The 26,567-nt window shown below is 31.5% G+C and overlaps 1 protein-coding gene across 1 annotated transcript; it reads right to left on the bottom strand.

The window, feature by feature from the left end:
- Positions 1-16,195: 16,195 nt before the first annotated feature.
- Positions 16,196-22,605, bottom strand: LOC130959828 (BEL1-like homeodomain protein 9). Its single transcript, XM_057885320.1, has 4 exons — positions 20,916-22,605; positions 17,434-17,792; positions 17,230-17,290; positions 16,196-17,133 (listed from the first exon to the last, which is right to left on the bottom strand). Exons 1-4 carry the CDS (start codon positions 22,104-22,106, stop codon positions 16,603-16,605), a joined length of 2,142 nt encoding a protein of 713 aa, XP_057741303.1. The 5' UTR covers positions 22,107-22,605; the 3' UTR covers positions 16,196-16,602.
- Positions 22,606-26,567: the final 3,962 nt, after the last annotated feature.

Here is a 26,567-nt window from a genome sequence, read left to right as displayed (position 1 = left end):
TGATGGTTTGATATATAAACCATTTATGCAATTAAACTGATCAACTCCATTTTAGCGTGGTCAAATTCAGTAAAAATTGTTCTTAATTAGACTCAGCAAACTTAGCAAATTCTAGCCCTAAGCTCGCTGGTAATGACATCAATGTGCTTTTGGCAAAAATTCCCAAAGGTTCAAAGAGGGGTACTCAAGGGAACCTATAAAGCATGGAACAATTAGGCTGTTCTACTTGTTAAATATACTATTTTTTTATAAAATATATTAAATATATGCAATAAAACATATTTTATATATTAAATTAATTAATTTTGATATAACTATTTTGACTAATGATCACCGATTTGATAGAGTAACACGGTATTTTTTACCGAGAGATCAATTGTTAGGTCGATTTTTTAATTACTATGCTAAAGCTAGGTTGTTGTCTAAAAACAAGCACTATATGACTCAAGTACATTGTCAAATGAATAATGCTCACTGTATCGGTGGCTGGATATAGTACAAAGTGAGTAAGTATTCTCAAATTTTTATGGGAACGAAGATAAATGAGCTAATTTACAAAAGTAAAATTAAACGTAAATTGCAATTTGGGACATGAAATATAAACACAAAAAATTCTATGGAGTTAATGAATACCGTGATGAGAAAAGATTAACTTTTTGTGCCTCTAAGATACAAAGTGAAAATAAATGTCAAGGAGTTAGACACTTTAGTTTTAAGTTGTGGTATATAAGAAAGATGAAGAATAAACATGAGATAGACATTGTCCTCGATAAATAGTAGAAGAAGAATGTGGTAGATAACATAAGGGTAGGCGAATCATCACATTAAAACTAGTAGTAGTGGGGAGATTTTTATGTGATTAGTGCTTATACACCATAGATCGATTTGAAAAAATACTACAAGATAAGATTTTGGAAAGATTTGAAGATTGATCCAAGAAATAACTACTATGGCTTGACTCCCAGAGTGGGTATAATAGTAAAAATTGGCCTTAGTATGCCTTTTTTGGGGAAACAATGGCCCAAAAAGGTGAAATTTAAGCCAAATCCATACTAGATTATACTGAAATCAACATGGATCGAACCAGTATTTTTTTCAGATTTTCTGCCATTTACTACAAATAAAGACATGAAATCCACCCCAAGTATGCAATCTTACACAAAATATTACCTTTTGGACCTTTATTTGCTTGATCTTCTAAGTCACTTGCAAATACCCTCACCACCATTCTGTTAAATCGTTGCTCATTGAAAATTCATCTCCTTCCTTAGCAAAAGCTAACCATTCTAAGGATCCAGGTTATTACTTTCATAATATTAGGACTATTTGTCCTCGACTATACCCCGATGGGGAAGCAACCGAACAACATGACAACTGTCCAAACTAGAACCAAGATTTATGGGATATCTCAAAAGGCACTGATGAAAACCCTTATCTCATTGGCACCACACCAATCAAAGGACGCATTAACTAGGATGTCGCTTGGAGGAGGAGCAGGCCTCCTAAATTCAATCAATAAAATTTTGGTCACATATAAGTGCTACTTTCATGAGTTATTTAATGAGAACCTTTCATAATTGAATTGATTATACATGTGGGAGAAAAACTAAAACTTCAATCAATATCAAAGAATTTGAGAATTTGAATTTAAAGATGCCTTAAAAAGGATAAAGAATGGTAGATTAGTGGGCCAAATAACATCCTAATTAAAGTTTGAAAGGTTTAAAAGGAAAGGGTGCGTCATGACTAACTTAAATTTTAATATGATTTTAAGATCTATAAAAATGTCAAACCGATAAAGAAAATAATTTCATGGTATTTATCTTCAAAATAAAAGAATTGCACAAAGGTGTTCAAATTATAGAGAAATCAAACTCATGGACCATACTATAAAAGGGTAATTAAACTAAGGTTGAATCTAGAGGCTAAAATTTCAAGAACTACTTTGGTTTCATACTGAGAAAAGCTACAAGAAGGATCTACAATCAAGATCATAACTAGTGTCAAAATCTAAAATAGTGTAATAAAAAATTTATCATAGTTGTAGAATTACAACAAGGGTTATATTTTAAGCTCATACCTTTCTACTTTAGTTTTATAGGTATTTTTGAGTATATTTTAGAACACATACAATGGTGCATATTTTATGGCAGTGGCATATTCCTTTTAAAAAAATTATGGGAGGATATAAATTAAAAGTTGATGCGTGAAGACAAGTATTCAAGTAGGTTAGTCAAAATGACAGATTGTTTATTACTTTTAAAACTTAAGAATAGATTTTATTACATTGTTATTAGACCAATTATGTTGTATGTAGTGGAGTGTTGGCCGTCAAAGGATAAACATAAACATAAGTCTAGTATAGCCGAAAAGAAGATGTTTCGATAGGTGAGTAGTTATATGTGTATAGATAGAATAAGGAATGAGGACATAAAATAAAAGTTGGATTCAAAAGATGGTAAAATCTCATATTAAGTGGTTTTGACATGTGTGAAGATTGATAGAATATCCATTGAGAATGATAGACCAAATGGAAGATAGACTAGTGGTTAGAAACAGTAGAAGACCTACTAAAAGTTTGCATGAGGTGGTCATGTGATATTCCTCCATGAACAATCTCCACAAATATATGATAAGGTTCAATAACATCATCTAATTCATATAGTCGTCGCTACTTAGTAGGATAAGATTTTATTATTGTTATTTTTTTCTTTGTTAATAGATTTTATTATTGTTATTATTGTTGTTGTATTGAAAAACTATAACCTATAAGTTTTTTTTATATTTCTTTTTTTTTGTATCAAAATAGGACTAACGCCCAAAATTAAATAACATTCATGGTAGATTAGGACATAACCATCTCTCTCTACAATCAAAATTCAAAATACTCTCTAATTCACTTCGAGGATGATCCACAAAATGAAAATCTTGATGGATTGAGGCTCTCTTTGGCAAGCCAATCGGCACAACGGTTACCTTCTCTATTTGATGGGTGAGCTTCAGATTCCATTCTTTTTTAAGTGAGAGTTGCAATAAGTCTTACGAGGTTATTTAGGTGCTCTTCAAGCTTTTGTTGCTTCAATAATTTAAAAATAGCTCAAAAATAGTATCAACAACCAGTTTCTTGAATCCAAGGCCCATGCTATCTTAAGTCCATGGATAATACTTCACAATTCAGCTTGGAATGCGCTACATACCCGTAGATTCGCCATGTAGCATACCACCCATCGACCTTAATGATTACGTAGTAGCCCTCCTAGCTGACTGCACCTGAATTACCTACTGAAGCTCTATTTGTGTTTATTTTTTATTTATCCATCCATTGGTGGGAACAAGCAAACATGCACTTGTCTTTGTTGAGGTACTATCACAATCATTCTTTCTTTCGAAAGGCATCCAATATTATTTTGATATAGGGTTCAATTACTGAGCTTGCCTCTCTCGGTCTTTTATAAGGAGGGGAGAAGATTTTTTTGTTCCTCCATATCCAAATCTACCAATAAGTTATCATGAACTGAGGCATCCATAGAACTTGTTTGGAATTTCCAATATCCATTATAGGATTCCAACGGATTTATGCATCAAAGGGAGCTCTAAAATACACATTCACATGGGAGGGAAGAATAGCTTTGCTCTAAATATAAGAGACTTTTGGACAAGCCCTCAAGACGTTTAGCATAGATTCATCACGATTATTACATATATGGCAAGAGGGACTTGCATCAAATAAGTGATTTCTTTTTAGGGATGTCATGAGCTTCTTATGTATCACTAACCACATAACGCACTTATTTTCTAGGGACACTGTCACTTTCATACAATATTTCATACCTGATTATGTTCTTCTTCTTGATTAGTTAAAACTTCATAAGCACTCTTAATTAAGAAATTATTGTTCGTGCTCATAGTCCAGGGAAACCTATCATTTTCTAAACTATTACTAGGAATGGATATAACACTAATTCTGTTTACCACTATTTCATTCAGAAAGCTTCTCAAGAACTAGAAATTTCATTGTCCATACGAATTCATAGTATTTTTAGTGTTTTCTTATGGCCGTCTAGTTGCTCATCTCATTTATCTCACCACTATTCGCCCGAATATCACCTATGCTATCCAACAACTCAGTTAATTCAGGGCTAGGCCTACTGAGGCTCACATCGTGCCACTGTTAGTGTTCTTCGCTACTTGAAAGACAGTCCGGGCAAGGGTTTGTTTTTCCCACGAGACTCTCCCACTTAGCTATCTGGTTTTAGTAATTCTGATTAGGCAGGTTGTCCGAATACTAGGCATTCTTTAATTGGTTATTGTTTCTTTTTGGGTAAATCACTCGTTTCTTAGAAAAATAAGAAACATACAACTGTTGCTAAATCTTCAATTAAAGTCGAATACCGTGCACTTGCTAACACCACTTTTGAACTCCAATGGCTACTAAATTTGTTATCAGCTTTGCATATCCCTTGTGATCGTCTTGATGTTCTATATTGAGATAATCAGAGTGTTCTTCATATTGCTGCTAATCTTTTTTTTATGAGCGCACTAAGCATTTAGAGGTGGACTGTCATGTGGTGCGACAACAAGCTCAGGCAAGGATGATGAAACTTCTTCCCGTCTTTTCTTCAGGATATAATTGGCAGATATTTTTACTAAACTATTGTCCTCAAAGCCTTTTGTGACCAATCTTTCCAAGCTGAAAATGCTAGACATATACCATTCTCCAGCTTGTGAGGGCATATCAAATCATTCAACCCAATTGGCCCAACATGATACAGAATAATATGTAACAAATGAAGTCCAATTACAGGACAAATAAAAATATCTTTTCTTCTTTATTTTACTATAAATATTCTTTTCTTCTAGAACTAGTGATATTAGAGTAATGAAGATTAGTTGGGAAGTAGTTGAGTAGTAGTTAGATAGTAGTCGTAATAATGGTTTATCATTTCTATAAATAGCTAGGTTTATGTCTTGTAATGTACACATTGAATATATAAAATTCTAGTTATTTAGAAAGTTTGTTATAATACGTAAGTAAAATCAACCTTCCAACGATCACCAATATAAATGAATTTTCTTAGATTTTGAAGTGTTGATGATTGATTGTTAGGATTTGAGATTTTATACAAAAGAAGACTGAAAAGAGGAAGTGTTATAAAAAGGTTTTGCTTGTATTTCTCTAACACGCAAAAATAAGATATGACTTGACTAAAAATGTTGTTAATGTTTATGTCACTTACTTCATTAACTATTCATATCTGTTGGTACAAAAAATAAATTTTTCTCGATAAGAGGGCATTTCGACTGCCAATGTTTTCAATTACAGAAGCTATAGTTTCGACTACAGAAATGTGGGACTTGAAGACCAAAAAAGACGTGTGTGTCAACATTTAGGGGGTCAAGGTTTTTCATGGTCAAGACAAGGTTATGGCCGAGAAAAAGAAGAAAGTAAAATAGTAGACAACATGCTCCATGGCAAGTTCATCTCCATAGTATATAAATGGTAGAAACTCAGAAGAGGTCTGCGACTTCTTCAAAAATACTAGATCATCACAGGTAAGCCTTCGCCAAAATTTTCAGTCCCAGCCACACAGTGGAAGACTATAGAGCACAAGTGCATGTGAATGTTGGAAGTCTACTTTTATTTGATTTTCTTTATTTTCTTTTTTCGTTTCTTTTCATTATTTGCTTTACGCATTTTGTTTTTACACTTCAAAAATACTAGATCATCACAGGTAAGCCTTCGCCAAATTTTCAGTCCCAGCCACACAGTGGAAGACTATAGAGCACAAGTGCATGTGAATGTTGGAAGTCTACTTTTATTTGATTTTCTTTATTTTCTTTTTTCGTTTCTTTTCATTATTTGCTTTACGCATTTTGTTTTTACATCAATTCTTCAAACATTTTGCTTTCTTTCAATTTCAATTTGAAAATTTCATCTGGTTTATTGCAATTCTTTATTATTTGCCACAATTCAAGCATCTTATATATTTTGACACAAACATTAAGTAATTTTCGGGTCGAGTCTACTCTTTTTCAGAAGAGTCATATCTACTCCCCGATACTTGAGATCTTGACACAAGTTTGATTCGACATCCTGTCGAAGTTACCAAAAATCAAGTGAAACAATATCAAATCAACATTAAATTTGCTTGAAAATTTTAAGACTAAAATTAAAATATTTAAAACATCAAGAACTAAATTTAGTCCAAATATTAAAAACTAATAATATTTTCTCTAACGCAACAGCGTGACTAACTATAAAAGCCACCTCGACAGTCTTATTTTCTTACACGTGCACTTATATCTAAAATAACCGTTATCACGTTAAAAAAATAATTAATTTATCTTTCTCTCTTTTATCATGTGCTCTTACAGTCGATCCGCTTTTCATCAATTAATTTGGTCTTTTGTTATTACTCACGTTACCAAATATGCCTGTTTCTTATGGGAAATAACTAAACATGTAGATCATTATGAAAAGGGAAATTCTATGGTGCTGACCTCTTTATCAACATGCTATGTTGTCCAGACATGTCATCTACAGAGCATGACGCGTAGAGAGTGACCATGACGCGTAGAGAGTGACCGAACGTACTTGCTTGTAGTAGGGGTGTTCGCGGTGCGGTTTGGTTCGGTTATTGGAGAAAAAGTCATCCGATCCAATTTTATATTTATTTTTCGGCTCGGTTTGGTTCGGTTTTTTTATCAACACCAACCAAACTAAACCAAACCAAACCAATCGAAATTGGTTTAGTTCGGTTCGGTTCGGTTTTTCGGTTTTTCAAATAATTCAAAAAAATATCCCGATCTAACTTCTATCCATACCCTAAAATCAAATACCAGAGCAGAACCCAAACCAAGAACAAATAATAAAAAACCAAAATAACAGATGATCAGTAATCACAACCGATGTAATCAGATCCAGAATCCTAAGCAAAACTCAAAACAGAACATACAATCAAAATAAAGAAGTAATCAGCTCCAAAATCCTAAGCAAAACTCAGAACAGAACATACAATCAAATTAAAGAAGTAATCAGATCCAAAACCCTAAACAAAACTCACAACCAAGAACAAATAATCAGTAATCAAAACTAAAAATCAAAATAACAAATCAGAACGGATACAAGTATCAGATCAGAATCCAAAAACGAAACAACAACAAATAGTCAGATCCAACAAATTTAGAACTGCAATTAAGAGAAGCGAAGAGCCAGCGAACTATTATTGAAAACGACGGTGTGGAGGACGACGCTGGGAGGACAACGGGAGGAAGACAATGGGAGCAGATGGCGGCTTCTGTGCATGGAGGAGACGACAGCTTCTGTGCGTGGAGGAAGGGCGGCTTCTGTGCGTGGAGGAAGGGCGGCTTCTGTGCGTGGAGGAAGGGCCGCGCCGAGAAGAGGGAAGCACGAAGAGGAAGGCCACCGCGAGGGTGCTGTCCGACGACGTTAGGGGATTAGAGGATGACGGCGTGTGAGGGTGGGATGTGGAAGTGGAAAAAGAGAGTGGAGAGTGGGGAAGAGGAGAGATTTAGGGTTCTGAGAGGCGCTGTATCTGATGGAAGGGGGTGGGGTTTGGTTTTTATATAGGGTTTTTTAGTAAATCGGTTCGGTTCGGTTTGGTTAGAGTTTTTTAACTTAAAACCGAAAACCGAACCGAACCGCAAAAAAACTGCAAAATATCATTTTTCGATTTTTTTCGATTTTCGATTTGTTCGGTTATCAATTTTTTCGACTCGATCGATCGATTTTGTTCGGATTGAATCGGTTTTGAACACTCCTAACTTGTAGTGTAATGTCTCCCGTTCCGTATCTCAGTCATCACCTTTATTAGCGATAATGGCTAATGAAGTTTGTTAAGGTAGGTGGGTCACTGGGCCATTTTTTCTATGGACTTGTTGGGTTTTAATGTTTTGTAATGCAAAATAGATATGATGTAAATTGAGGCCCAGGAAGGTAAGCAACTGTAGGTGCCAAAGGATTCATTAGAATAGTAATGACCTAATAGGTGAGAAAAAAAAGAAAAATAAGAAAATAAGGAATCATTTTAAGATAGATTTGTATGCAAAAAATATTAATTTGTTCTTTAATGATATTTTTTAAGAATTAAATTATCTTATAATGAAATTGATTAAAAATTTATTTTTTAAACATACGTATTAAAAATTTTATTAAAAGTAATAGATAAATCAATTTGCTTAACGAAAATAATAGTTTTTAAGAAAAATAACCATTTATTCGAAACTAATTTAGTGTTTTTTATTTTTTTAATTCAAATTACTGCACCAATATTTATTTTTATTTCATAGATTTTTTTATTTAATGTGACAAAGCCACATTGCAGTATAAAGTAATCATGTACTGAGAGAGAGAGAGAGAGAGATCCTTGGTCACACTTAATACTACTCAAATACTATCTTATACCTCAGCGTATCCACACCCTAATGCAATTGACGTATTATTTTCAAGACTCGTTAGCTAGAACATCATCAGGCTCTCCTGTTCCTAACAAGCCTTTAACATAAACCCCGAAAAATGAAAATAAGTCGTCATTGCGGACAAACTACGTTTATTGTGGACTAACAGCATAGCACTAAATTAAATTACAAAAGGATAAATAATATTAGCAACTCAATAACCAATTATTTTACTACGAAATCAATTTTTTTAATATTCCATAAAGTCCTCGTTAGCATTACTTACAAAATACAAATTATCCATAATTTGCCAAACTAGCCACAAATTATCTTGCATCATTAATTTCATTTACAATACAAACTCATTTTCTAATACTCTTATCATGAATGAGTGTTTTCTTATTTTGTTTTTTTTTTTCTTCTTTTTTTTTTTCTCACCTATTGGGTTATTACTATTCTAATTATCCTTTTGGCATTTACAGTTGTTCACGATCTTGGACCTCGATTCACATTATATCCATTTTGCATTACAAAACAACATTAAAGCTTAACAAGTCCATAGAGAAAATGGCCTAGTGACCCACCTAACTACCCTAACAAACTTCATTAGCCAATTCATTATCTCTAATAAAGGTGAGACACGGAACGAGAGACATTATACTACAAGTAAGTACATTTGGTCACTTTTCACACGTCGTGCTCTTTTGATGACACGCCTGGATAACATAGCATGCTGATAAAGAAGGTCAGCACCATAGAAGCTCCCTTATGAAAATTATTCCACGAACTAATGTAATGTTCAATAAACCTTCTTCGCATGTAACTTTTATTATACATGAGTATTACCATGTTATATAAGTACCACTAAATGCTTATGTTTTCAATTTATTAACCTCGATTTTATACTAGAAGTTTTTATATAATTTGCTTCTAATCTCGATAAAGCTATTCAAAATCAATTGAAAAGAAGTCAATGATTACATAAATAACTTAAATATTTTTAATCAACTCCTTTCACTATGAAAGAACAATAAGAGTAGCAGTGAAATGAGTAGGAATAAGTTTTCGCTCTACTTAATTCTGCCCCCACTTTCTTTTCACTCCACTACTATCCGCTCTATTTCTATTTGCGGATAGTAGACTGTTCTATCTTAATTCCCTCTTACGAGTATCTGCCCCACTCTTCCCCGTCTCTATAAAAATTAAATAACATTTTGATTTTTACATATTCATATATAAATTAAGATAAAAACTTAAAATTCATATTTAAATTAAAGTACAAACATAAAATTCATGCAATATCAAATAACTTGAAATTAAAAAATGTTAATGTTGATCACTACAAATTTAACACAATAAAAAATTACATCATTAAATACAAAAGAGTTTTCAATCCTTATTCTTGATCACTTTCCACATCTTCATCATCATCAAAGGTTTAGAGGTCAAGATTCAAACTTGAAAATCAAAAGAGATAGCAATTAATAAATTAATTAGTATTAAGTACAAAGTTAACATAAATGAATATAAGTAATATATTATCTTTACTCCCTAAATCTGTCCACAACCAACTTTAGCCATACATACGTCAAAACTTCACTAATGCTTTTTTTCAGCTTTTCGCGATTAAGAGAAATTACATGACCACTTGTACTAAAAGCATATTCAGAAGCAACAATGGACACCGGAATAGCATATATATTTTTGGCTATTTTTATAAGAACTTTAAATTTTATGTGATTGCTCTTCCACCATTTCAAAACATTAAAGTTAGGATCATTTGGAGGATGAATTTCTTCCTCAAGATAATAATCAAACTCAACATTCACACATGAACCCCTTATTATTTTTTTCTTTTAAGATACACCATATAATCATCACCTTCCAAATAGGCTTACATTTTCACTTTCATCAACTTTTATAAAAAAGTTACCAATGGATTATTAAAAAGTTGTCATTCATTCAATGAGACTTTTATTTTATAAATCAAAGTAAAATAAAGATTGGCAGTTAAAAATTTAGAATCAGAAAAAAAGTGATTAAAATTTTATTTCCTTTCACGTCCAACTTTTATACTAAAATTTAGATTATTATTCTAAATATTCATGTTTAATATCTTTTCTTTTAATAAATAACATAACAAACTAACTATATTAGATATTCTATACCTATATTAATTTTACAAAGATAGGTGGTTCTTATTTGATTCAAATTATTCATTATCTTTTTTTTCATCTTTTATTTTTAGTTTATAGAGATACAAAAAATATATTTTATTTACAGTTATATTTATAATATTTAAATATAAAATACTATTAGTTGACAAATTTAATGGTCAAAGAATTGAACATCAAAGTGTTGGTAGCAAGGTTGCAAGAACCGGATCGGTCAATGAACCGATAAGGCAACTGGTTCACTGGTTCAATGGTTCAACCGGAGTTCAATCGGGGTTCAACCGGTTTAATTAAATATTAAATAAAATTATTAAAAATTAATATATGTAATTCCTGATCACTATCTAGTTGTTCTATCTTCAAAATTAAAAATTTCTATCAACTACAATTTACAACACAAATTTACACAAATTAATACAGTTAAAGTCATGACTAAATATTGATTGTTGAAAAGAAAATGAACCTGAACAAATCACTAAATGAAGTCAATCAAATACAATAGTTCTCAACAAGCAACTAAGAGAGCTAATTCCATAATTTCTAGCCTTGAAGATGCCCACAGAATTATGTTGTAGTTGCTTATCATTTTGTGTCTGTTCCATCTAAATTCAAAATGACAGCAATCTAGAATCCAGAAAAATATATCAATCCATATAACTCATACGACATTCATTCAACATAATTAACAAAGCAGAATGAATTTAAATTTTAAACCCCAAAATTCACACGCAGTATTCAACAGAGCAAAATAAACAAACTCAATATAGCCAATCCAACATAGCAGAATTGAATATACTGAAATTCAAATAAACAAAATTGAAAAACAAAACAAGAATAATTAACAAAATAAAAAATTAATTGAAAACAGAACAGAACCCATGAACAAAACTCAGAAGAAGGAAAAGATTTGAAAAACAGAACAAGAACCATGAACTCAGATCTGTCCAATTCATACAGTTTTATCACCAAATAAACGAAATTAATTGAAAGAAGGAAAAGATTGAAGTACTGACTACTGAGTACTCACCGCGGGAGAGGCCGAGAGCATAGAAGGTCAGACTGTCAGAGCCAGACGTCAATCCACGCTTCGGTGACGGTGACAGTTTGGTGCCGACAACAAGATGACGACCAAGACGAAGCCAAGCCGATGACCAGACGACGCCAACACGGTGATGCTTCGACCCGCGACGGTGGCCTTCAACCTCGATTCGCGACGGCGACCTTCGACCCAGACAGAGGAGAGATGTCTCGGATACAGAGGCGTTTTTGATGACGAGAAAGAGGCAGCCGACGACGGAGACGACAGAGAAGATTGGCGGCATCTGAGACTAAGAGCGAGATAGATTGGGGAATTTTGCCATTTTGGTGAGACTGAGAGTGAGAGAGAAGAGAGAAGAGAGAAGCAGAGAAGCTCGGGAAGCCATGCACATCAACCACAGCTCCACCGCCTCCTTCCTCCGCTGCTGCCATGCTCCGACAAGCCTCATTCTTCGCTGCTCTCCAAAGAACCTTTGAATTAGGGATTTTGATTTTGGTACGTTGGTGACACTGAGAGTGAGAGAAGGGAAAGGGGATTGGGGGGCATTTGGGATACGCGTTTTTTTTTTTAAAAAAAAAAAACAAAACGACGCCGTTTGGTGTTGAAGGGAGAGAACCGGGCTTCAAAAAAACTGGCCGGTTCGTTCGGTTCACCGGTTAACCACCGGTTCGGCCGGTTTTTTCACCGATTTTTTGCAAGCCGGTTTTAGGCGTTGACCGGACCGGTTAACTGACCGGTTCCCAGTTATTCCGGTCGAACTGGCCGGTCCGGTCCGGTTTTCAGAACGTTGGTTGGTAGTTGAATTCTAAAGGGTGTGAGTTCGAGGAGAAGATATTGACAGAAGAGGAATTGATATGTTGAATTGCATTGCAGCTCGAAGACAATAAATGGTGTGATGAATTGATGATGTAGTTTACAAGGGTAATTATTTGACTTTGTGATTGGCAGGAACATATATTTTTAGATTTTTCAGATGTGACATTTCACAGCACAGGATTAGTTAGAATGTCTATAAATTAAGAGGGCTTGGAAATAGTAAGAGGTTGGAATTCGCCTTTAAAAAATGCTCTCGCACACTCACATCTTAGCGAAATTTATTTTCTATAAGATTTCTTTCATGTATTTATCTTTTTTTTAAATTTTTTGTAATTTTCTTTCTTACAATTTACTTTTCCTTTGCAAAGTCCTTTCTTTTCTTCTTTTAAATCCTAGTTGTCTTTTTAAATTCAAACTCCTTCAATTATGTTGAAGGCATTTATTGCTTTCTTTTAATTTGAAGTCATTTACTCCATTTTCTGTAATTTAAAATTCAAGTAATTTAATTTTAGTTTACATTTCAACTTTTTCTTTTTTTACTTGTTTAAAATATAGTCTTTAGTGCAATTTTTAAAATTGATATTCATAAAAGAAGAGTAAGTTTTGCTCTTAGATCATAAATATCAAATCAATCCAAAGTTACTAAAAATCTACATAACAAATATATAGTATAAATTATTTGTGTTCAATAGAATTTGAAGGTTTACAAAATTTTTATTCTATCCATTAGACAATAGATACTTTTTTTCTAATTTTTCATAAATTCATTTTAGTAAAAAGTTAGAAAAAAATAAATAACATCTGCCAATACTTGTATATAATATATGGATATATAAAGTGTATATATAAATGTATATAATATAATAAAATTTATATTCAAATTGGATTTAACGCTTAAATTTTCAACTTAAATTTCATATACAAATAAACAATCTTTATTTCACCACATAGTTTTAATATTTTGATTATTTTAATGAGAAAATTTTTTTCTCCAAATTAGTTCAAATTATTATTTTACTGAATTTTCAGATTTTTTTTATTCTTTCTCCTATGCAATTCAAAACGGCCTCAAATTTTCCTCCAAATAACTTCGAATATAAACCAACCCAAAGTTTTTTCAATGGACACAAGCAAAAATAAAGGGACACCCCCTCCCCCCTCAAAAATTCTAGTCCATCTTTCCTAAAATTAGGGCCTAAAACACACACCAAAAACTCTTACCTTACTTCCTCAGATTACTGTTTTTGGTGACTCACATAAAAATATTTGACTTAATGAAATGAGAAGGAGACGGAAAGAAATCATCTGACTTTATCTTGAGTAAGAGAGGCTAATCGCAAGACAAAAAGCTTAGTAAGTCTGAGGGTGAACGAATAGATTTCTATTTCATTCAGAGCCCCATCTCTAGATATTTTTTTGGATCTATACCTTAAAAAAATTCTATTAACAAACCACAAAAACATCATAATCATTTTACATTCACAGTTAACACAAATGATTAAGGCTTGTAAGCTTTACAAGTCCAATTAAAACTAACGCTCAAAACGCGCTTCAAACCATTCTTCTTCCTCTTCGTCTTCTTCTTATTCTTTTCTTTCGTTTCTTGTCTTCTCTTTCTCCTTCTTCTTCTTCTTCTTCTTGCTGCACGTTCTTCTTCCTCGTCTTCCTCTTCTTCTTCTTCATTTACGTGTTTTTCTCTCTATTTTCTTTCTTCGTTATTCTCAATTTCCATTGTTTTTTGACATCAAGCTCTGAAATCATTTTTGAAGAAGAAGAAGCGGCAGAAGATGAAGAGGAGAAAGAGAAAGAGTTCTGAATTATGCATAAGGTGTACTTCAACGAATTTTGGATGTATTTCTTAAATTCTTTGGATGTATTCTGTAATCTTTTGGGTGTATTTCTATAATCATTTGGGTGAATTCCTGTAACTATTTGGGTGTATTTCTGAAATTCCATTATCTTCAAAACGATTTTAAAGCTTGATTTCAGAAAACCATGAAAATCGAAAAAAAACGAAGAGGAAGAGAAAGAGAAAGAGGAAGAGAAAGAGGAAGAAGAGGAAGATGGAGAGGGAGAGAGAGAGGAAAAAGAAGAGGAAGAGGAAGAGGAAGAGGAAGATAAAGAAGAAGAAGAAGAGTCGTTCATAATACATGGTGAGTATAGCGCTTTGAAAACAGTAAACAGTTGAATAACGCATTAAAAAGCCTATATATGTAACAACTTATAAGACTTATAAATAAAAAAGATTTATATGTGTAGCAGACATCTAAAATAAATTGTGCAAAACACATGAAAACATCCATACTCGTTTTCTTTTTATCAAATATGACAATTTGTTATCCACTTGTCTATAATACATGCACTAACATCTTTTCATCATTCTCTGTTCTTTCTTTCCTTGGCTAGTTATAAATATTGTAACGACTTATAGCAATATACACGTTTTTCTATATTCTTTCATTTTGTCTCTACCTCTCCATTTGTCTTTGTTTCTTTGAAGAATATTCTTTAAATTGGACTGTGTAAATTGTTAATTGTATAGTATGTTGTGTTAATTTATTCTTTTTTACTTGGATATTAGATTTTAATTAATTTATTATACCAGAATTGAACAAGATGTACTTGTATGCTATTTTAAAATAAGAAAAAATGTTAGAGAAAATATTTTGTCTAATTATAAAAACTATTAGGAATAACACTAATCTTGCGACTACTGTTACTACATCACATGCTCTATGTGAGGCATTACACCCATATACTACGCACTCACATACACTATATGAGTAAGCATTATAGTATGGTTCTATATTCCTTTAAGAGAATTTGAACCAGTACAGCTCTATGTGAGACAAATAAAATTGTCATCTGACCCAAGCCTTGACTGCCCTGCCTCAGTGATTGAAAAGACCTTTGATCAGGCTGGACCTCTCTTTGTTACAACTAGCATGTTTATAAGGAGTATTCGGCCCGCTCTTGGCCCAAGAAACAATTCAAATTTTGGGCTAAGAGTCTAATCTTTGTTACTATCCATCATTTCTCATTCTGATATTAGAATTTAGAATTCTTGTCATCCAAAAAAAAAATAAAATTTAGAACTGTTAGATCTTTGATCTTTCACGACCAAAAAAAGAACTCCGAGATCTTTCGAAACGTTTTGCATTCACAACATTAAAATTTCTATTACTAGATACAGTTGGAATGACTTGATTGCTGAAGATCTTGAGCTGAATGATTTAGACAGACTTGACATGATGTCCCTGAGTGACTGGACTAAGAAATGTTTGTTCCCTGATTCAAACAAGTTCCAACTTGAACTCAGTATTCGTGCATCGGGAAACGAATGTCTTTACCAATGGCAAGTCGTGCATGTCTTTCTTCACATTTTGGAAGTTTTGGTAAATGTTGATCCTTCCAAAGAACCCTTTCTTCTAGAGTTAAAAGCAAAAGGAAAAGGAAAAGGCAACGAAAAAGCACTATACAGTTGAGTGAGAGTCTTTCTTAAAAAGTTCATTGAAGATGTAATTTTGATATTTGAATCTCTAACACTTGAAAATTAAAAGCCTAACTCAAATGATGTCATGGCTTTGCATATATTCGTTTGATAGTAAAGTGATGATTGCCGGTTGTTGCATAAAAATATATTATTTTACATTAAAAATTTATGGTTAAGGAAAAATATTATTTCACTTTAAATTATAAGAGTAAGGTAAAAAAAATATCAACACCACTGAGATAACAAGTTTCAATGCACATCCATGTTGTGCAAGATTCAGTGTTTGTTTCCACGTCATGCGGGTTGGAATGCTTTGAACGCAGGTCAAATTTACAAATTTGAAATCCATTTACCGGTTTCAAAGATGACAATGATTTAAAATGGAAAAGAGCTTACACCTTACAAATATTTGTTGGAAAAAAAAAGCCACAGAAACATAGGATTTGTTCCCATAGTACAAAGGGTGAATTGAATCAGCATATGAAAGTGTCATTGACATTTTTACCCCTCGCCTAAAATGAGTTTATACAATAATTCTATTTCCTTCTTGATGGTTCATGAAAGAGCACAACAGAAACATGGTTAGTATTTTTATCACCCCAATCAAATTGAAAAGTCCAAGCAAAGCTATTAAAGATTGAAGACCTTCTTCTTCTTCTTCATCATCCTACAAAGTCATGCAATAGTTGCCCTCCAATAACATCCCTTCCAAAATGCCGGTTTTGCGATTCAAAACCGCTCAGGACATAGCCTTCATTATTGGTTTCGAGACCAAGGCCGAAGCGCTGAGCCGCGCTCAATGGAAACGGTTCGGCCAAACCAATCCCATGATTTTGGTGAAGGCCTAGTGTAAGTGACACATTATTGCTAGCACTCCCCATGCTCACTCCAATGCCAACTTGCTGGTTGCCGTGGCATGCAAGATTCACTTGTTCTTGAGTCCTAATCGCCATGCTCGGAAGCTCGTTCATAGCTCGCTTGTAAGGTGCCTCCTGAAATTTATCCGCGGCCGAGGTCGATGGATTATCTGAAACAAGAGTTGTGTTATCTGAAGGCAAGGGATCGCTCGACTTGTTCCTACTATGCTCTTCTCTTTGAGTATTTTTCTGAGCTTGCCGGGTTTCTAGCATGTGTATTTCTTCCACCATTGGTTTCCACAGCCTTACTCTTGCATTAATAAACCAGTTAGACACCTGAAGAAATAGATACATGTAGTAAAATAATCAGTTGACAAAATCATAAATGATAAGCATGAAAATGATTAGATTAATTGTCAAGAATTTCCTCACCTGGCTACGAGATAAACCAGTTTGTTTAGCCAACATTAACTTGTCCGTATCGGTCGGGTAACTGCATGAGGCCGAAAAATAACTGAGTGATATGAATAAGTTTTTTACTGAACATGTTTGGCTGAATTATCTAACGATTCATAATATCATATTCACATGAAGATGTCTTCAACCTTTTAGTAAACAAAATAAAATGGAACTTACGGGTGCAGAAAGTGCTCGAATAGCCATGCCCTGAGAAGCGTCACGGCGCGCTCAGGGAGTCCTCTTTGAGGTCTCCAAACAGGTTGGTGATCAATGAACCCTGACCTTTGGCCGTAAGGGCCACGATCATTGTTGCCGAATCTCGGAGACTCGTCTTTCCTGTTGCTTAGTTGAAAATGAGTCTTATTGTTGAACTGAAGCTGGTCAGTAATTGCATTCTTAAGACATCTAAAGTGTTTGGACATTGTCTTTATGGCCAAACTCGCATATGGAGCTGCATTCGTGAGGCCCGAAACATACTCGAACGATGTTACCACTGCATGCATCTGCTGATAATATTGCCTGTACCTCCTATAAACCTGTTCATCATAAAGAAACAAAAGTTGTCACATTCGGAACAACCATTGAATATCATTTTACCAACCATAATTATGACTACTTATGCAAGCAATTCAATAGTCATCGTTTCAAAGGCCCAATTCATCAGATATTATTTTAGTACTGAGTTAATTATTTGGCCAACTGGACTGAGAACAAGCATGAACAAGAATCCTGTGGCATCGATATGCCGTGGATAGAAGCATAGAGAGGTTAATAACACTTAGATCACTAACTTGGATAACAAACATTTCAAACCATAGCAAAATCTTCATTCTCCGTTGCATCATATAGTAATAGGTCTAGAAATCATTAGATGAAACATAGAACAAGACAAACAAATTAATAATTCCCTAAATGGAAACCAGAGAAAAACAAGGACACAGTCCAATTATAGAATTGATGCATAGGAATTTCAAGCAACAATTGATGGGATAAAGACCCATATATTAACTTTGATAGTTGATATTTGGCTTCAAATTTATTTCCAAAGGTTTATGATTTTAGGTAACACAATGCAGTTCACTAATAATTAAGTTGGTTTGCCTGATGATCAACACAAATAACTCTTAAATTGTTCAAAGTCATAGGGATAGAAATGACACTTGCTCTCAATTACAATAGGGAGGAAAATATTGTCCACTAATCTTCACATTTACATAGATACTAATCTTCATTTTTTTTTAAAAAAAGAAAAAAGAAGAAGAAAGAAAGAAAAATATCACAATAGTTTGCTTCTCTCTTTTAGAGGGTGAAAGTCATAAATAGATAAGCAAAGGAAGTGTATGCTACACAACCATAATGAAGCAAAACCATAGGTGACATGACAGCACATTCTGATGTTTTCCTATACCCTTAAATTCGGAAAAGAACCCATGTACATACACATATTTAATTCTACCAAACAATGAAGCTTTTATTTAGTTTATAGTCACAAAAATTGTTGATCCTGCCAATAAATAGTTTAAAGATTTCTATTGGGGCCTTAACTAATGATAATATTAAGAGTAGAAGAGTTTTTACCATACGGACAACGGAACATTCAATTAAAGCTACAATATACAATATCATAGGGAATTTCTAAAGTGAGACTTGTTAGTAGTAAAAAGATATAAATATGCAATCTAATGTTGAGAAAGCAAATGGAGTATATAAATTACTAGTTGTAATAATGATCTAGCACCACTTTAATTTACATCATGGTTACACCATTTAATTTAAATCCTTGCACAAGCATTGGTCATAACTCCCACACTGGTGAATCACGGGTATGGAATCCACAGGAACTAATCACTATGCAGTAACTGTGATATAAGTATATAACAAATGTGGTAGGGAAAAGTTGGGTGAAAATAAAACATATATATATACACTACACCTGAAAAACAAAATCTATGTTCTTCATTATGAAAATCATTTATCCTTAATATAAAACTAGAATTTAGCTAACAAGTGATGATCTAAGAGCATAGGTTAAAAGAGTGAAAGTAGAAAGTTTTTATTTTTCCAATAGATTCATGACATAAAGAACTACTTACAAGATTTAAATTTTCAATAAAAACATTTTACTACTTCTAATATCCTTAACAAGCCATGCATAAAAAATATTGTTTAATTCCATGTTATGGTTTATTATTCATGTTGTCCTAATATATGAATATCTAATATTCAGCACAGAATGAATATATGCGCCAAATATATATTCACCATATCATATATGAGAATATTACTTTCATCATGTTGGAAAAAGAAAAGGCAAATATGAACAATAATTGCCGGCTAAACAGTTTAGAATAAATTAAATTATATCACTAGTTTTTAGTTAGAATTATTATTAGCGACATACTCTACTATTATAATATCCATAATTTAGAATAGAGTTTGTCAAAACAATCCCAAACAAACAAAGCCAATCCCACTTAATTAAAAGGCAAAACACCTTATCAATATCATCATAGATATCTACTAAGAATATATACATATGTATCTAAGTTGCTTTCTTTAAAAGATTTGAACACCTCCACAATCATATCACTAAAATTTTCATTTAATTTAGAGTATAAATCTTTCCAAATGGATTCCTTTAACTTTATGCAAAATTATCCCTCCAAATCGGTAACATTGCCACCAATTAGATGTCTTTCAATGGTTGTCAACCCCTTTACAATACCAATCTCTTTGTGCATATATTCCCTCCCATTAACTTTTTCATAAAGATAATTGAGTTCACGGAGGGCCATCCATCACACTAATTGCAAGAATCTTAATACACTTAGAATTATACATAGTTACAAAAGGTTGATCCATATATATATATAACTCAAGAATTTAGGTAAACTAGAATCATAGTCAAATCATATCATATTAAACTCGATTTGAGGATTTAGAACTTGTAAAGTAGTAAAAATTTATGAGTTAACTCAAGAAATATGTGTAATAATACTAGCAAACCTAACTAACCTTCCACTTGGAAGGAATCATTAAACAAGCATTAATCATAACATGAGCACATAATATAACTTTCAAAAAAGAAGAAAAGAATATATTAATTTTTTTTTAAAAAAGAGAGAGATAAAAGGAGAACATGCAAATTTGGTAAAGAAACCCATTTTCCTTCTGGACAAAAACTGATCTAAAACAGAAAATGCAAGTGGACAAAATGACAAAAAAAATTTACAACAAACATGAACTCAGATATGAAGTTGACAAGAGAATGAAACCCCATTTCACCAATTATTTCAAATGACAGTGACACAAATCAGAGGGAAAAAATAAAATAATTTTTAAAAAAATATATCCTTATTTACAAAATTGAATTGTGTCTATAAAAACTTTACTCAATTTAAGCATTGAAAAAAAAAAGGTTGGACTGTGATAACAAAACCACATCAAAATCAAAATCAAAATCAAAATCAAATATAATAGAGAAGTAGGTGTTATTAATTACCATACACAAGTATATATCCAAATACAAAAATCAGCCTCCTCCATATATTTTTATATGTTTAACTTGTTTTTAATATATATTTTTTAATTAAAATTTTCTATGAATAATTGGTCCAAATAACATTAGTCAAGAATTTTCAAAAGAAAAAACAACAAACCTCATCAAGCATGGTTAAGAGCCTTGACTTCTTGCGACTCTCAACAGCAGCAGCAGCATGCTGATCTGCAAGCAATAAAGGATCTTCATGATGAGAATGATTCAAGCACTCCATTAATGGCGTAGTAGTACTAGCAGCAGTAGGAGGAGGTTCCATTAACGAAGCATCAGCAACAATGATCTTATCTTCAGCACCAACAACACCAACACCAACATCACATAACTCCTCTAACAATTGCTGTGCTGGTTTCAAGAACCTCGATCCCTTCAACACCGAAGCGTAACCCGTAAATGGACCCATCATTTGTGGTACCACCATTACCGACGAACAGCTTCTAGAAACTTCGTTCGAAGTACCAGAACCCCCACCACTACTGTTAACCACCAACCCCGGAATCACACCACCACCACCACCGCAAATCATAGCCCCATACCGCTGAAGATTCAGTTCTAGAGGAAGATTATTGCCGTTATTGTTGCTGTTATGATTGTTATTGTTACTACCATGGTTATGGTTGTGGGAAGAGAGAGATAGAGATAATGGTTCAGGCTTGAACACCATGATTTCACCGCCTCCGCCGCTGCCACCACCACCACCACCGTAACCGCCATGGTTATCGAAATCTCTGAGATTCTGTGGCTGGTAGAGAAACAACGGATTATTGTTGTTGTTGTTGTTCCCAAAAACGTGAATTGACGGGTTATTCAAATGCAGAGTAGAAGAAGATTGTGGATCCATGTAAGCATGGTGATGGGAAAGGGAAACGGAAGAGGAGTTAGAAGAAGGAGAAGAAGATGAAGAAGAAGAAGCGTTGTTGATGGCGGTTACTACACCAAAGCCCATCATCATCAAACCAGAACGTTGTTGTTCTTCCTGCTTCACTGCAGAAGAAGAAGCGAATAAGTTGGTGGTGTTGTTGGGTTTAGAAGGTTCGTTGTTGAGGTGGAAATTACCGTGATGACCTTGTTGTGTTGCTGCTGCACAGGTTAATAAATCGGAGGGAATGAATGAAGAAGGGTCGTACCAAGAAGTAGAAGTAGTAGTAGTAGTAGTAGGAGGAGTGGAAGAAGATTCTAGTAGTGTTGTTGTTTGTTGATGGTGGTGTTGTTGGTTGTGAGCCACAACTACTCTAAGCTTATCTCTTCTGCTTTGTTGTGGGACATGGTAACCCTCAAAACCCTCCTCAGCCATAAAAGGGTAAAAATAGAAAACAAAATTCAAAAGTAACAAAAAGATAAAAGATAAAAAAAATGAAAGCTTTTCTTTTCAGAAGTAGTAGCTAGCTAGCAGCAGCAACAACAAGTAGATGATGATGATGATGATGAAGAAGAAGAAACGATGGGATTATTCAATGACATGGAGAGAATAAAAGAGCATGTAGTAGTGTAGTAGTAGTAAGCAAGAGAGAGCAAGTGATGTATGTTATTGCAAGAAGAAGCAAAAGATTAGATAGATAGAGAGAGAGAGAGAGAGATACGTGAATTGATGATGATGATGATGAATAATAATTGATTTGAGAATAATAAATAAATAAAAAAAGGGGTGATTTGTGAAGTAAGTGTATAGGAGCTATATGGTATGGGGTTCTGGGTCTATGAGTGTTGGTGTGTCTTTCATTTTGTGTGGCGCAGAGAGATTCTCTCTTTGTTCAAAGTGCGAACTCCCAAAGAAGGGATATGGAAGAGGGTGTTATTGTTGATGAATGATGAATGATGTTGTTCTTGTTGGGGATAGCAACGCCTACTACTACTGCATAGGGTTTCGAGAGAAACCGGATGAACACCGGCTATTTCCGGTAATAGTGTGTGAGTGAGAGTAACATTTGTGCTGCTTTCTTTTCTTTCTGTGTTGGCTTGTTTCAGATATTTCTGACAAACGGGGTTCCTCTCTTTTGTCGTTTTCTCAATACACTTGCTTTATCTCATTTTCACATTTCCTCTTTATATTATTCACTATTCTAGTAAGACATTACAAATAACTATTTTCATTTTGTCCGATCAAAAACACGCTTGGAGTTGGTTTATTTCTTAAAAATTTTAACGTCTTAATAATTTCATTTCTAAAATTCCACTTGGTTTTCTCTTTTAATTAATTTTCTGTTAATGGTGTCGCATGCATGTTTATATAACTGTTAGAGAAATATTAAGTATATAAGAAATTATTATTTAATTATTAATTTATTTTTTAATTTAATAATTTAATAACATATTTTATTTTATATTTTTAAATACTAACAATAAAAAATAATACATTTTAATCTTGTAATTTTTTTTAATTATTATTAGAATTGTAATTTTTAAGTTAAATATATATATAAAAAGATTTGGATCTAATTTTATCTGATTGTAATAAATATATTTTTGTTAGAAACAGCTTATGCAAATCGTTTAGAACGATTTAATAGTAAATGCTAATAAATCATTGTATATTAGAACGATTTTGTATGGAATTTTAAATCTATATAAATCATCCTTAACTAAGATGATTTAGCATGGCATAAGAAGTAAGTAATTTTTCTTAGATTAGTTTATTAGAGGATTAAGACCTATATAAATCGCTTTAGATTTAGGAAGAGACACATGTCCATATAAAATGCTGGGACTCGACGATTGAGTGCTAGTAAATGTGTAGTTAAATCGTTTTTTGCCAAGGCCATTGAGTATTAAATGGGAGTTTGCATAAAAGTGATTTTATAAATTTATTTTTTATGAAAAGTAAATTTGTGTTAATGTGATTTATGTTTGATAATTTTTATATTAAAATTAATTATAATAAAATAAATATTATTTAAATTATACTATTTAAAATAATTTTTAGATGAAAAATAATTAAAATAGATATCAATTAAAATATTATTTTTTATATTATTCTATTATTTTACTTTAAATATTTGAATAGATCTTATTAATTCATTTTATAATAAAGTTAATATTTACTTACTAAATTAAAGTAACATATAAAAATTGACAAAATATATTTTAATACATAAAAATACTAATAAATATTAAATTAAAAGATAAAACACTAATGAAATACATAAAAAATAATATCTTATACAAAATTAGTACATAAGAATACTATTATTTCTACTACATGTGATTAATAATTTAATCCCTAATCGAGTCTCGAACACGATTTATTTCTGCAGAAGAACTAATGGTTAGAGTTTGATATACTTTTACTAATATAACTATTATCTTCTCCATCAAAAATATTTTCATGTTCATATTGATTAAACTCAGTACTATGCTGATCATTCTTTCTTAAGATTGTCCCATTTATTTTTTAACTGAATTTTATCATATTGTTTTCCAATTTTTTCGTTAAATTGAGACAAAGCATCCTTCCAACCTTTTTTTGTAAGAGTATTCCATTGCGTTGCTTTTTAGCAACGTGATCTAAACACGCTTAAATAAATTGTTTAGTAGTCTCCATGTCCCATGCTGCTTTTATCTTTAGAGATTCATTATTATTCATTATTCTATTAAAAAAAATATAAATTATATATATATATATATATATATATATATATATAAAAGAATATTAAATTAAATATGTTACCTTTTTATACCATACTCTCGATAGTTTTATTCTTATAAGACTTTTTTGACATCCAACATTCATAATTTTATTAATACTTATGAATATTTTTTATTTAGTTTGTCTTTTATTGATGGGATCAATTAATCTATATTATAAAAAAAATTACAATAAAATATAATATATGAAAATTATAATTATAAATTTTATATAGTAGAATAAAAAATAAAAAATTTCAGCCAAAACAAAAATAAAATATAATAAAATATAAAACAAAAATTCATATAAATAAAAAACGATAAAAATTTTATAAAACCAACAATATATATCATATGAATAAAAGAAATATAATAAAAGAGAAGAAAAATAAAATTCATATGAACAATATATATCATATAAAACCAACAATATAAATACAGTGTATAAAAGAGAAGAAAAATAAAATTCACATGAATAAGAAATAATAAGAATACCATAAAAAAATTAATAACATATATGAGAGATGAGAGATTAAAACACTGAAAAAGAATATAAAAAAGGTCAATGATAAAATTAAGTAAAAAATAAAAAAAAGTCAAATAAAAATAAAATGACACCTTATATATTAAACATAAAGAACAGTAAATGATAAAAAAAATTCATATGAACTAAAAAATAATTAAAAATAAAAATATAAAAGAGAGTACTACACATTTTATAATGTCAAACAAAAAAAAGATTTTATAATTTATTTAAGTTCTGTGAGTTACTCTTTAATTTAGTATATTTTAGATTATAAATTTTTATTATTTATGACTCTTTTGTTACTTATAATTACTATATAATAAAAACAAATAAAGTACAATAAAAATAAAAAACAAAAACAAAAAAATCATACAAACATAATATATAATAATTACAACCAACAATATATATCATATAAACAAAAAAATTATAATAAAAAGTAAATAAAATTTATATGAATATAATGAAATAAAAAAATAAAAAATTTTATACATAACAAAAATATAGTACAATAAAGGATAGAAAAAATAATTTATATAAACAAAAAATAATAAAAATTAATAAAAATAAAATTTATATCAACAATAGTTATCATATAAATAAAAAAATACAATAAAAATATAATAATAGAAAATTAAAAAAATAACATCAGAACACTAAAAAAATAATATGAAAAATATTTATTATATAAATAAAAAATATAATAAAAAACATAAAAATTAAAATATGAAAGAAAGAACTAAAAAATATTAAAAAAAAATTAAAATCTTTACCTTGACAGTGATAAAAACAAATCTAAAAGAGTTTGATAAAAAAAAAATTTGTAAAGAAGAACATAAAGAGAAATACTGTGTGAAATTATGTGGTTATGGGCATCCTTTTTATAGAAGAAATGAAGGTACAGTTGGTATATATGAAATAATTTTTTTACCTAACTCCTCCAACGGTCATTAATCTTTCCAACGTGAATGCAGAATCTTGAATTTTTAGCTTCACGTGAACGTACGTTCAGACGTGAAAGCACCTCTGGATTAGAGATTTTAAAAAATTGCCAAACATAATAATGTGGCGTTCAGGACGTTCAAACGAGCTTTTTTGTTCCCCAACGTGAACCTCAAACACACCCTGTGTATGTTTGGTTCATCTATATAAATCGATTTGAGCCATAACGATTTAGTGTGATTGAAAGACTACAAAATCTTCCATCTAACGCAATTTACCATTTTTTATATTTTATCATTGTTGAGAGAATTCAGAGATACAAATACCAAAAAACACTCGTAATAAATGATACAGATTATTTCTATTGACTAGATGGCATTATTCATGTTTGCTAAATATATAAATATAAAGATTAATGTATAAAAATTTTGTAGATTTTATACTAAATTGGAAGTAGATTTTTTACTAATTAGTTTTAGAATGACTCTGATAGTGTTAGTATAGTTAGTTTTTATAGATAACGGTAGATTAAGATATATAGTATATACATTATATATAGTAGAAGGGTGTTGCAGTAGAAAATTTCATTGATAAAAGAATATTTATTCAATTATGTATGGAGAAGTATCAATAAGTTCAATGAAAAAGTAAATTAACAAGTATTAA

Source organism: Arachis stenosperma, chromosome 2 (genome assembly GCF_014773155.1).
Source record: "Arachis stenosperma cultivar V10309 chromosome 2, arast.V10309.gnm1.PFL2, whole genome shotgun sequence".
Taxonomy (NCBI): domain Eukaryota; kingdom Viridiplantae; phylum Streptophyta; class Magnoliopsida; order Fabales; family Fabaceae; genus Arachis; species Arachis stenosperma.
The sequence above is the reverse complement of the archived record's forward strand: the minus strand, read 5'-3'. Positions and strand labels throughout refer to the sequence as shown.

Bases quoted from the DNA above. Each gene is read 5' to 3' on its own strand.
- LOC130959828 (XM_057885320.1), bottom strand. From the start codon at position 22,106: ATGGCTGAGGAGGGTTTTGAGGGTTACCATGTCCCACAACAAAGCAGA. The intron at 17,793-20,915 runs GTTTGTTGTTTT...TATGATGAACAG, and splicing joins TCTTAACCATGCTTGATGAG to GTTTATAGGAGGTACAGGCA. The intron at 17,291-17,433 runs GTAAGTTCCATT...GGCCTCATGCAG, and splicing joins TTCGAGCACTTTCTGCACCC to TTACCCGACCGATACGGACA.